Source organism: Drosophila santomea, chromosome 3L (genome assembly GCF_016746245.2).
Source record: "Drosophila santomea strain STO CAGO 1482 chromosome 3L, Prin_Dsan_1.1, whole genome shotgun sequence".
NCBI lineage: Eukaryota > Metazoa > Arthropoda > Insecta > Diptera > Drosophilidae > Drosophila > Drosophila santomea.
In genome coordinates, this window is record NC_053018.2 from 19,734,379 (window position 1) to 19,747,758 (window position 13,380).

Consider the following 13,380-nt stretch of genomic DNA (forward strand, 5'->3'; position numbering starts at 1 on the left):
AGTTTTCTGTTATATATACCTAAATCTATCTAGATGTCAATTTAGTTTTAGGCAATAATGTAAATAAAAATAGAGCTCTGCAAATAATGGATGGTTTGGATCAAGTTCAAGCTAACGCCTAAAATAGATATCCACCATCAATCACGCTATTAATGGCTTCTCACCTCGTTTAGGCCCACGTGGCGTATGCGTAACTTTATTTATAGATGCCAGCACGAAAATGGGAAAATACCCCAGCACTCAAACAATGTAAACAAAGCTGCCAAGAGAGTGAAAAACAGGACGCAACAGTGTGATGCGAACAGTGACGTAAAGAGGGGGGAAATCGGCAAGGAAAATTTAGAGAAGGTAACGCGCATGCGCCGCCAACTGCCATACTGTTACCAGTATTTCACAGCCAGTTTTCAGCAGCAGCAGCAGCAGCAGCAAACTCGCTGAAATGCTGAAATGCTGCTGCTTCCACTTCGGTCATGGCAACGCTTTTGGCAGAAGCACGGTTTCAGTTCAGTTTTGGCAGCGAGCGCAGTTCGACGTTGAAAATTGTGGGCTGCCCTTTCAGCGAGCCGATAATGCCACGCGACCGAGAGAAATCCAGAGAAAGTGTTCAGTAAAAAATAAATTTATATATAAGCTAAAAATAAATATTTCCCGCGAAAAGTTGGCCAATAAATCCTGTGAGCAAAGGTGCCACTTCTGCTTTTAGCCAGTGGAATATCTAGTGAGTGGTGTTTTGGTGTGGTGACCAGCATTCATTGCGATGCTTGAAAATCAATGAAAGTGAAAGTGAACACAGCACGCACACACATACACATACACACCCAGCTGCTGTTGGCACGCACACACAAACGCTGACCGAGGAGCGAGAGCGAAAGAGAGCGAGAGTTGTATTTTTGACGTCATTAATTTGCAAGTGTGTGTGCTCGCCGAGGTGTCAAATTTAGCAAATTAGCCTGACAAATTGCCAGCAATTAAAGCCAGAGTTTGGAACAACTCAAAGGCACTGCGCACACACACACACACTAGCACAGAGGCCTCAGAGGGAGAGGCGAAATAGCAAACACAAAAGTGTTGCATAACCTGCAGGCGCCACTTTGAAAGGCTCGCACCAACACACACGTCGTTGCAGCGGTGTCCTTGAACGTTTGCATAATCTGCGCTATCTGCTTGTGGTTATGTCGTTGTCAGTCGTCAGTCGGCAGCCAGGATATATGCACCCCGCGTTATCCTTTGGCATTGGCACATATTACGCGGTACATGTGTGTGCTTCATAGCGAGAGTGTAGGGGTGTGTGTGAGTGTGTTTATCTTCTGCCCGCAAGCATAAACAAAAATTCATGGCACGCTAGCTTTGTGCAGAAAAGGATACCCCTATGGTGATGTGAGAGCGGGCAAACACACATTTCTAGGTCGGGTCGCATTTTTAGGGTTAAAGGTTGCCAGGGCAGGTTGGAAGCCATTTATTTGCCGTACGAACGAACACAGGAGAAAGCACATTGGTATAAGGGTGACCACGTACAGTACGTGCCTGATATTTGCCAGCAATTAAAAAATATATAATTTTAAAGTATCAATACACCACAATTATACTGTCGAGTATTAAAACGCTTCAGTTGCAGTAAAGTATCCGTTTTGTTAAGTAATATATTTTTCTTACTAACAAAACAAGGCATTATGAATATAATGAATAAATGCACATTAACATAATGCTCTTCTGAATATAGATGTATATATAAATAAATATAGATGTACGCTTTAACATATTTCTAATTAATAAAGCTCTGCATCTGCTCTGTGTGCCGGTGATTTGTTGGGCAGTGAGCTTGTGCAGTTTTGCGTAATTGGGTTGGAGCGAGTTGGACAAGTCCTTGAACTAGTGCGCCACATAAACGAGCGATACAAGGACTTGCGTCACATATTCTTAAAGCTCTGAACCTCTAAGGTACATTTTGGTTATTTTCTGGCTTTTTTATCCCCTATTGCCGGATTCCTCAGATAGGGCACATTAGGCAGCTGAGACAGCCCAATCGTTATCTTTGCTTGGCGTTATTTACGAGCCCGTTTGGAGACTTGAGACTTCGAACCCTTTGGCCGGCACAGGCCATTAACCAAATTGCCCCAAAATGTTCAAATGTTTTAAATTATTTAACTGCCACAGCCCGTAGACGAGAACAAATGCTCAAGGAGGGTTGGGGTTGCCCGAAAAGAGCAAGGCCATTTGAAAACTTTTCGGAGGCCGCAAAAGATGGCAAACAAACGGAGAGACCTTGGCAAATACAAAATACCAAAAAGAAAAACAGTAAATAACCAGTGCAAGGGCTACAGCTATGCCAATGGCACATCCCCTCAAGCGGCTCATAAATCTTGCTTAGCAACGCTCAAGTGCTCCAAAATTTTGGGAATGATTGGGACCACTGAAAATCAGTTAGGGATAAGGGCACATTATAATATTTGCGGTTCGGAAAGGGTTCGGCAGCTCCAAAAAGGATTTACGCAAGCTTATATGCGGCATTTTAATTATTTTAAATTAATCAAAGCTGTAATTGGACATTGGTTCAGGAAAAAGTGAAACTACTGAAAGCGCCGCAACTCCACCCTAATATAATTTCGCCAGCTGCCAATTTTATTAAAAACAAGAGAAATCGCTATAGTCGAGTTCCCCGACCATTGGATACCCGTTACTCAGCTAATAGGAAAAAAACAATTAAATAAAATACATTTTAAATTGTTTGAAAGTGAGGGTGTGGCAATTTTGGGCGGTTTATAGGTGTTAGAATGGGCGTGGCGACATGGGTCAACAAACTTGCGCTGTTTTTGGAACTTAACTCTTTAGCTTTTATAGTTCCTGAGATCTCGACGTTCATACGGACTGACAGGGGCAGATCGACGGATCAAGAATGTATATACTTTATATGGGAGGAAAAGCTTCCTTCTTCCTGTTACATACTTTTTAACAAATCTAGTATATCCTTTAACACCAAGAGTAACGAGTGTAATAAGCGGTTATCAAAGCGGGCGTTTAATTAAATGACATTATATACATATAATATCAGCGTAACATTAAACATATGGTATATGAGTTTTATGAAGGTCTTTAAAAATGTATGTGATATAAAACTTTAAGGTTTAAGCCATTTCTAAGTTATCTTATAAATGTAAGGTAAAGGTATTAGTACTATATAATAATTAATTTCCTTCAAGAGTTGAACAACTCGATACCTTAACTTGAAATTTATATTTCCAATGAAATGTTATTAAATAATTATCATAACTAAAAAATATAATATTTTGTGTTTGCTAGCAAATGTTTTAGTAAGACTTACATTAATACTGGAGACTTGTAAAGGCCTAAGAACTGAAACAGAATCAGGAGAAAGAAAACTTTGGAAATCTATTTCCGAAGTTTGACAAAGAAAAGAGGGTAATTAAAAGTTTAGAGCACGTGTCATGCTAACTTGCACATTAATTAACAATTTCACTTCAGGAGTTCTGTCAACTAACTAGTGGTAAATTATATTGTTACAACAGTAAATAAATAAACTGTACTCATAAAAATTTAATCAACCGTTTGGGTTTAATCTCTCTGTTTGCAGCAAAACGGCAATTACACGCTCAAGCGTTAATATTAATTTTGTGCGTTGCATAAATTCCGCAAGAAGCGAGCCAACAATTTATTAATTGCACGCAAATTCCATTTACAAAGTTAAAGGGGCGGGGAAAATCCTTTGGCTCAAAGGCAGATTAAGGGAGTGCAAGAATTATGATGCAGAAAACTAGCGGATATCTGTTCAGTCAGGCGATAATTTAAATGTTCAATGATATAAAGGTTTATTGGTGCTTTCGACTTGAATAGTATGTGAGATTAATTAAAATCTATTGGTTGCTGATGCTGAAATTAAACAGGGCTAAATGAAATATTAATAAAAATTATAATTATTTCCTTTCCATAGTTCCACCTAAATACCTCAATCGATGTAACAGTTAGGCAACACGAATTATCATTGAAATTTAAATCAATTACTGTCGATTCATCTGAGTTCAGTCAAAGTTTATCCATTCGACACATCTTTTGCCAATCAATAATGAATTATTTAAACGGCACCCATAGGGAATGGCCGACTGAGAAATGCTCCACTGAGCTGGCTCGGAGAACTCGAAAATAATTTGCATAAATTATCACAACAAAAGCCAAAATGGCGTTCAAATAAAATGGCGTTCTGGCAAATATTTTTGGAAGAATTTAAATAAATGGCCATAAATAAATTAAAATGAAAACCTAAATTGCATTTCAGCTGCGTGCTTTTCTTCTCTTAAGGCTCGCTCCATCCGATAAATAAACAAATTAAATATGCACATTTAAATGGCAATCAAAAGCAGCGACAAATTTGTAGGACTATCGTGGGAATACAAAAACACATCGACATCTAAAACAGCAGCTGGCATTTATCTCAATGTGTGCGTGCCCATCTGTTATAACAAATTCGTATTTTATTTTGTCCATTTTGTCTGTTTTGTGTGTAATTCAGCATAGGAATCGCGAATCGAAGCGCAAACTTCAAATTTAACTGTGAATTATTACTATAAAGCTCATCCACTCTACATTGGTGCTAACCTACAATGCGCAACTAGGCGTATACGTGATAAAATTTAACCAAAGCCATTACGAAACGGCATACAGTTCAACAGCCAGCATTGTTGCGTCTGACGCTATGAGTAAGTAAATAATACCATTGCATTTTATATGAATATATTGAAGAATCTATGAGCTAAACAGGACTTCAATGTTAATAATCTTAACTGAACTCCTTTGTTTACCAAGGGATTCATCTACGTCCATTTGGCAGTCATCACAATGTGACTATTGAAAAATCTAATTATTAGTAAATTGTACTAAGTATTTAACTGCAGACAATTTTCAGCTATATCAGCATTCTCAGCGACTAAAGATAACCATTTAATTATGGCTCAATGGGCTTGTAGCACAATTCACAATGCGTACATTTCAAGCGTTTGGAGCCTCGACCACACAGACTCAATTAGGAGGCAACAATTTTTGCTAAATTTACCAAAATACATTGTAATTCAATTTTCCTAAATGTTACACAATGCCCAACATTGCTCCTCGCATTCGGTGAAACAAAGTAAGACAGAGCGGATCCAGGCCAGAAACAGAAACAGAAACAGAAACGCAGATGGAGTCAGAACAACTAAGCGCATTAAGCTTGAAAGTCTGACAGGCAGGGGAGGGAAGGAGCGAGGGAAAGGAGACAGAGCGGAAACGGAAATGGGAGCGTCTGAAAGGAAACAAAACAGAAGCTGAGAAAGTGGCAAGTGCGGGTAAAAACAGAGTCCTGCCCGGATTTACTTGTCGGAGTTGTGCCAGCTTTTGTCTGTCAGTCAAGCATCCAGCTCCTCCATCGATTCGACTGCCTGCCTTTTCGCCTGCCGTTCGGTGGCCAATGTTTATTGCATATCAATTAAGAGCCTGCCCAGGAGCAGAAGTCTGCTTTGCCACTTGCGCGTTAGACACTTATTGCTGCACTGGGAAAAATGTGTGGACTTGCAAATAGAAGAAGCTTATAGTCAAGTTTTGCGTATTGGCCAATATTTGAAGTTATGTGATAGCCTTCTTCATGTTTTTTGATCTTATTTTCTACACTGCATCACTTAAAAGAATTAAATGCATCGAGACATAAAAAGAGCCAGCTGAGTAAAAACCAATTTCCTAATATACCTAAGACTTACCTGGAGACTTACTCCACTGACTTAAATAAAAGGCAAAATCGAGCGCAACAAACCTTTTCCAATTTCCCAATTTTAATACAAATCCTCATTCGTTTATAGTTTTAATTGAATGTTATTGAGTAGCAAGCTTAAAGCCAAACTCATAAATTAATAGTTAACAATAAAATACTTAACAAAGTTTTAAAGAACTTAAATAGGGTTTTTCAAAATTGTCCCTGTGACGAACCTTTTCCAGGATTCAAGGATGCATACCACAGTGAGCGTGTGCGTATGGTTGTGAGTTTGCGTTTGAGTTTTGTGCTGGGAATTCTTGCGCCTGCTGCCTGTCAAAATCAACTTGAGCGTGCCATAATTTCCACGCCGAATGAGTTCAAGTAGAGCTGCCACATCCTCCGGGCGGCTTTTCCAGCTGCTCCTCTTAGACCCCCAGTATCCCAACCTCCCAGCCTCCCGACTCTCCCCCTTTCGGGTTTCCTGGGGCTGCTGCTTCGCACGTGTGCGCAATTAAAAATGCAGCTTGCGGTTGTCGGGCAAATACCCCACTCCCTTCTGGCCAACCCGAAACCCCCATTTAGCCAACTGCCAACTGACTGCTCTAGTGACACACAAAGCATAAAGAGACTTGAATATGTGGTGCACTCATTTGGCCGGCTTTTCAGTTCAATTTGTTGTTTGTCGTCTGCTGGCTGTAATTAAATTAATGCTTGCATCGGGACCACCGCGGCGTATATGTAGTTTCAATATTACTTTTTCCCAGGACCGCTTAAAAAAGCCAAATAAAAAGTATGCGGCGAAAGCCAAAAGAAAGCGAAACAAAGCAACACTAAAAATGGAAGGAAAACTGCAGAGAGAAGCATTCTGCCACCAAAACCAAAACCAAATCCCTGACCTGATTTCGTTTTTGCAGCATTGGCTTTTGCTTTCCGTTTAGTTACCTTCAGCGCCACTTCCCCTCGAACAGTCTGCTGTTTACTTTTTATGCCAACTTTCCATTTTTATTTCGCCACGAAAAAACTGTCGCCCGTCTGTCTGCCAGCTGAAAAGCCAGCATCCAGCCTGTGAAAATGCCTCCACTTTCACAATTTTCCCATCCGCTCCACTTGCAAATGGCATTAGGACCATTTCATTGCTCGGCAGCGCAAGGGAAACGTGCCCAAGTCCAGGTCCTTCATCCTGCCTTCATCCTGCAGAATGCCAAGCAAAATCTATATTTAACAGTTTGCAGCATCTCGTGAAAATCGCTGCGACGTCATGTGCCAACGATTAGGGTCAGCGGCCTAAGTTCCCCAATGTGAAAGGGTATAAGGTTTTCACCTTTCAGTTCGAAGCTTTGTAATGCTAGCTGCGTAATTACTAAAAAAAACCTATGGTCTTATAAGTAAAAGTAACATATATATATTTTAATATATATTTTAACATGAATATATTTTAATATTTATAATTAAATTAGGCCTAATAAGAGCCAATGAGAGCTCGACACAGCCGCAAATAGATAAATATTTTTTAAAAATATTTATTTTTTATTTTCTTTATTAAGAAAAAATGTCACAACTTAAGGGTAAAACAGTTATCGCTCAAAAAAAGGCATAGCTTTTAACCCACTTTTTGTTTTTCGCCCAGCTTTATGCTTTGTGTGCTTTCCGCTTAGCCGAGTGCAAGATCAGCTAACTTCAATGGCCAGAGTCAGGGACTGCTCCAGCTGGCACACCAGAGAGCGAGGAGCCCTTCGGAGCAGGACCATAAACATAAACTTGCATTATGGCCAAGCAAATAAAACTGCAGCCAAATGACACGTACAACTGCCACAGATTCGAGGGAAAATGGGGGAAAGTGCGGAGGGTGGCGAATTGTGTGCGATTTACTGCGACTTTGCTTTCGGTTTTATTTTGTTTTATTCTCGCCCCGACTTTTTCAGGCCATCGATTTTGCTAGTCCACGTTTTCCCTTGTTTTTCCGCAAGAGAAGAAATGCGGAAAAGTGTGTCAATGAAATTGCTGTTGCACCGCTGCTGCCTTTGCGTTGTCAACAGTTTTCTTTAAAGTTCCGCAACCGAATGATAATTTATGGCTTCCAAAAGGGCAAAGGAAAAACATTTCGGTCCAAATTCAAAATGAAACCCACAGATGTATATATCCTACATATAATTGAACAGCCTGATCAGGCGAACATTGGCTTTGTCTTAGCAACAATATTTGGTCAATTTCTCGAACTGATTGCATTGATTTGCCATTTGCCACGTTGCGTATACGCAACGAGCCATAAAGGCGCACATTATGTATGCCAAACGCACACGTATGCAAATATTATGACTCACAGGACGGGCCAATAAAATGCAATAGCAAATTTATACAAATGTCTTCGAATTATTATTGTGGCATAAACGAGTTCTGGAAACGATGCCATGTCGTTCGTCTCATTGTCGTTTTCTAAGCGTGTGCCATGTCTGCCTACCAATTTCCATTTAATTGTTCTATCAAAGTCTGCATGATTCTCGTGTTGTGGTGCACTGGGAAAAAGTTCGAAATTATTTAGTTGTAACTGAAGCGTTTACTACAAAATTCATAATATTTCTTTCACAGGGAAAAGGGAATTGAAGGGCACCACAGAAGATGTAGGGATGTGAAGAAGTTGTCTAGAAATGTTGATACTTACCAATAATTGAACAATCATTTCAACATTCTTAAGTTGTAGTTTTATTACCTTTTTATAAATATGGTTATATGATGTAGGATTTTATATCCTATTAGAGGAAAGGTTTTAATATATTTTCCAGTGTATCCGTGTGTTTTTCTATTTGTTTGGACTGTTCGGTATGAATTATGGCAGGCATAAGCAAATGCCGTCGTTACCAGCTTCATCGGCTTCCTTTGTCCTATGTCCTCTGTTTATGTGTTCTGTTTATTTTTATATGCCGGAGGATTTGCCTCCAAAGACGTCGTGTTAATGGCGAGCATATCCTTATTACATATATCCTGTCGGATTCCCCCAGCACGTTTCGCAGAAAGTTGGCTCTAATAAAGCTCCAGAACCTGCTCCATCCACAAATCCCCAGCACCAGCTGCCCCATTACGCACCACAACGAGGCGAAAAACAACAAACTGGCAATGAGAGAAATTTTCTTTTAAACACAAAACAAACTCACACACACAAAGGGTCCTGCAAATAAACAAGTTTTACGCCGGCAGAGATCTGCCAGTGTTTTTACGGCCACAAAACAATTTGCTTTTTATTTATGATTACACGAAATGCCCAACAGAAACAGAAATATGCATTTATTCTGTTTTAAAATAAGCTCTACTGGATTTACAATTGAATAACGGACATTTTTTCCAAATAAAATTCAATAAAGAAGTACAACTGCATTTAAATCGAAATCAGAGAGCGGAAATATGTGTTATGCAAAGTAATGTTCGGCGAATGTACAAGTGTACAAGTGTGTAAGTTCGATGCATTTGCCTCCGTTTTCCACTTGTTTTTTTTTCTTTATTTATTATGTGTGTTGATATTTTCCCTCGGTCAGAGGGTTTTTGTGCAAACATCACTGCCTCAACTTGATCCTCTTTCCTCCTGCTGAACCCGTTTCGGAGTGATAAAGTTGGGTACATTCAAATGAAACTCAACTTTCACGCCCCAAGTGGCAGTGGATGACTCGGTGGGTGGCGGGTCCTTATGAAGCAGCTGCACTGTCGGGAACTCTACTGGGCAGGAGAGTCTGAATTCATTTTCACAAATATGAAATCTTTAATAAACATCATATAACATTATTGAATGCCCTGAGCATATTTAATCGACCAATTTATTTAACAAAGCCCCAAAAGGACTTGCTATAATTTTCCTTCTGCACTTTCGACTATATCGTGCCTAAACGCTGTAATAATGCTGCACCATTATCAACCCAGCCGGCTGAAGCACTTAACCACCTATAAGTCGCAACGGTGTGGGTGGCCCACTTGGATGAACCCTTCCATGGACGCCTCCCCAAATGAGCGCCCTCGAGTGTGGCCTATGCAATATGCGCCGTAATAGCCTATCCAAAATCGATTTGGGGCAGCTCTCGGATCGTCTAAAAGGTGCCTCTTGAAATGAAACTATAGTCGCACCCCCTCACCCCCTCATCCCCTCACCAGCGCCCCATGCTGCCCCCCAACCTGCCACGCCCACAATTTCATTTAATGCATGCTTAAAAGTGTGCAACGCTTATTTATGGCCACATTTTTGCATATGCGTGCGAATGGGACCATGTGTGTGTGCCTTTGCGAGCTTAAATCTGTGTCAACGGCAGCTGCAAACTACTGTAGTGCTACCAGGTACTATTCGTATAGCAAGTACCAGAGGGCCACGCCCACAACTGCGGCCCACCTGCCTTGCCTTCTACCAGTTGCATATTTGCCCCATTGTTGCTGTACGCTCAGTTGTTGTGGTCCATGTTGTTGCATGTCGTGTTGACATTTTTGCGCGCCTGACATTTTCCTCTTTTTTCCTGTAATTCATATTCCACACCCACCTCGTCGTCATCCGACTGAATAATATACAGTCTTCCTTTTGCGACAACAATAAAAAGGGCAAATTATGCGCAATTAAATTAAATACAACTTGCGTAGCTGCCACTAATGATGGGTGAAAATGAAACGCGACTGCCAATAATTTTGACTAATACCTTTTGCGCAATTTTCCATTTGCATAACTGAAGCTACAGAAGCGGAAAAGCGCATGATTTCGGAAGCATTTTACATGCTTATGAAATTTAAACAACCATTCAGAGAAGCTTAAAGGGTCAATCATAATTTGATCACTTGAAGCAAATCAATAAATTCCTTGAAAATTTGTCATTTGTCATTCTTGGTTAAGCCTAATTGAATAGTTTCTCCTTTTGCAAGTTTGCAATATTATCTTATACATTTTATATTATTATTTTAGAACAAACAATTTCAATTTAATGCACACCTCTGATATCTGATATAATAATTAATTCACCTTAAAGTAGGATTGAAGTGGAGTTCTGAGTTAGTGGCTCGGCATGCGAACGAACTAACTTTATTTGGCCTTTGAAGAGCACTTCGAAAAGTTTCCATTTGTGGGAAATATTAGCAGAGGCAGCCCAAATCGATGGCATAATTCACACAGAGCGGCAACAAAGAGCCCCACAAAACGTGAATGGAGAAAATAGCAATCAGCATATGCAGAATGGATGGAACATAAATCCACCGCCCCCAAATCCCTGGCCAGACGGTCGGTCGCTACCTTTTGAATTTATCCTGCTGCTGGCATGCCTCAGCACCTTCCCAATCTTGCGAGGAGAAAACAAAGGGACCTGAAAAAGAACTCAAGGATACGCTCTCATCAGATCGCAAAAAAAGGAAAAAGTAAAGTGGCGAAGTACTTGAGCAGAAGCCTCACATCGAAATGCAGTGCAGTGTATGAGCTTTTACAGCAGTGGTCGCAAAAGTAGCGCCGCATGTCTAAATATATTTTAATATCTGTTTAGGTGAATATAAGACAAGAGAACTGCAAGAAAGCTATATTTACATTAAAACAAAAGATCAGCACTTCACGGTATTTATATTGGAAATGCATTTAAGCGGAGTCTCATGAAAATCAAAGACGTTCTGTGTCTACTACCTTAACCAGAGGTGTAAGAGGATGTGGAGATAGGATGCGAAGGATGCAGGACCACAAAGCAAACATATTTTCATTTTAAGCGCTTCGGCATAAGGGAAAACTCATTAGAGCGCTGCAAAAATACCGAAGAACCAAGAACCAAGAACCCGAGACGCCGACTAAAAAGGCTGAAAGGCAGCAAGTCAAGAGCAAGGATATGAAATTGAAAATTTATAATATCCGCTCACTGGCGAGCGGAAGGGGGAAAGCTTCAATTGCTGTTGATGTTTTCATGCGGCAAGTTATCTATGGCTAGATGGAGTGCAGCCACTCGAAGCTTCGCCGGGAAAAAGGGGATGGTACAACTTGGGGAAATGAGGAATCTCTTATTTTATTAAAAACTTAACAAGCAAAAAGTTGCCAAGTGCCAAGATGCAAGAGCCAGGAGGCAAGGAGTCAGCCATTAGCCCGTTCGTTAAGTGTATGTGCGACTTGTCTCGTCGGCAGTTTCCGTTTCCCCCGCCTTGGCAGTGAGGCATTAGCAGCACTCAAGGACACTTTTGCCAAGCGGAAGCAGACAAGCAAACTTACCAGGATGCGTCCCGCTCCCTTAAACCCCTCGCCCGCCCAAGGAAATACAGCATTAAGTTAATTTGCAACGAGCGCAGCTGAGGGCCCAGAAAAGCATGCTATAGTCATCTTGTCGTCCGATTCGCCCTTCTTTCGCCTATCGATGGGGTAATTCCGCGCTGATTTGCTGCAATTGGCAGTGAAGTCACGGTGCACCCAACGGCAGATGGCTCCGTTAGCAAGCTGTCCTTGATTAGGCCATCACACACATTGAGCATCCTGCGAGGCGCCCTCATGGTGACATTGTGTTGCAAATTGCATTGCCACTTTGTCACCCGAAGGTCGTGCACCGATTCAAAGCTTCAGTTTCGCGAAAATCCTTTAAGCTACATAATAATAGAAAGATAAGAAAAGTCAAAGCTAGTTTAAGGGATGAGACTGCTTAAGCTCGCTGTTCCTGCTGTCACAACTTCTCAAACAAACAAAAACAAAAGGTATTATACTTCCGTGGCATAATGATGAATGCAGTTTTCTCGTTTCGGTTGCCATTCTGTTACCTTAGGTAACCCGTTTATAATTCACAACACAAACCAAAATCCTTTACTGAAAGACAAAGAAGCACATACCATTTGCAGATTGATGGCAACAAATAAGAGCTGCCCTGCAAGGACCTCTTTTCCGTGCTCCAGATTCGTTCCGCAGACTTTCGGTAATGATCGTTGACAGTAATGAGTGGCAGTTGCATTTGCAGCAGCACAATTATGACTTCCGCTGGTTATTATCCATTAGGTTGATTACAGCGATTTCCGGAGGTCATCATGCTCCGCTTGCTGAGCCAATTGGGAAACAGAGCTGGTGGCCAAATTGGGACAAGACGCTCCTGGTCAGGACTCACTGGAACAGGAGCCACAACAACGGCGCTCGTGATGCGGAAGTGGCAACGCAAACGAACTAACCAAGAGCCACTTACTTACGGCCATAAGCCACAGGAGTGGGTGGAAGTGGGACGTCCTCGGATCCTCGGATCCTTACGCGTCTTTTGCTATTTACTCAGTGGGAAAAAAGGGGGTTAAAGGAACTCGTGGAGAGACAAATGGCAGCCCGCGGGGCAAAATGCAACTTCGCTGCTGCTCCCAAAACAGCAGCCAACACCAGCCTTCACACACCCAGCACACCAGACTTGCAGGCTGCTGCTGCTGCTGCTGCTGCTGCTGCTGCTGCTCCATTTTGTTATGCACGCCGCTTCACACTTCCTGCTCGACAGGATGACTCCTCCGTCCTGCATCCGTCCTGCGTCCTGAGTCCTGCTGCCACACCCCCGGGCACCTTATCAAGTGCCATTTTTCATGCAATGCTGACGCCAACGCCAACGCCAACACCAAGCCGTCGTCGTCGCTTTGTCAAACCACGAAGTTATCCACGGAGCCCTGAGCATATTGTCTTGGCTTTGGCAGCGGATGGCGTCCTGGTG

At 41.6% G+C, this 13,380-nt stretch overlaps 1 protein-coding gene across 3 annotated transcripts in view; it reads left to right on the forward strand.

Moving 5' to 3' along the window:
* Window positions 1-509: 509 nt before the first annotated feature.
* LOC120450591 overlaps window positions 510-13,380 on the forward strand; it is a 41,816-nt gene continuing 28,945 nt past the window's right edge. For 2 of the 3 annotated variants that reach the window (XM_039633712.2, XM_039633713.2), the window contains exons 1-2: window positions 510-718; window positions 4,523-4,709. In XM_039633712.2, coding sequence (XP_039489646.1) covers window positions 4,706-4,709 — 4 coding nt within the window. In that variant the 5' untranslated portion in view covers window positions 510-718; window positions 4,523-4,705. The remainder of the gene's footprint in view (window positions 719-4,522; window positions 4,710-13,380) is intronic. The other variant, XR_005616287.2, reaches the window with a different exon arrangement.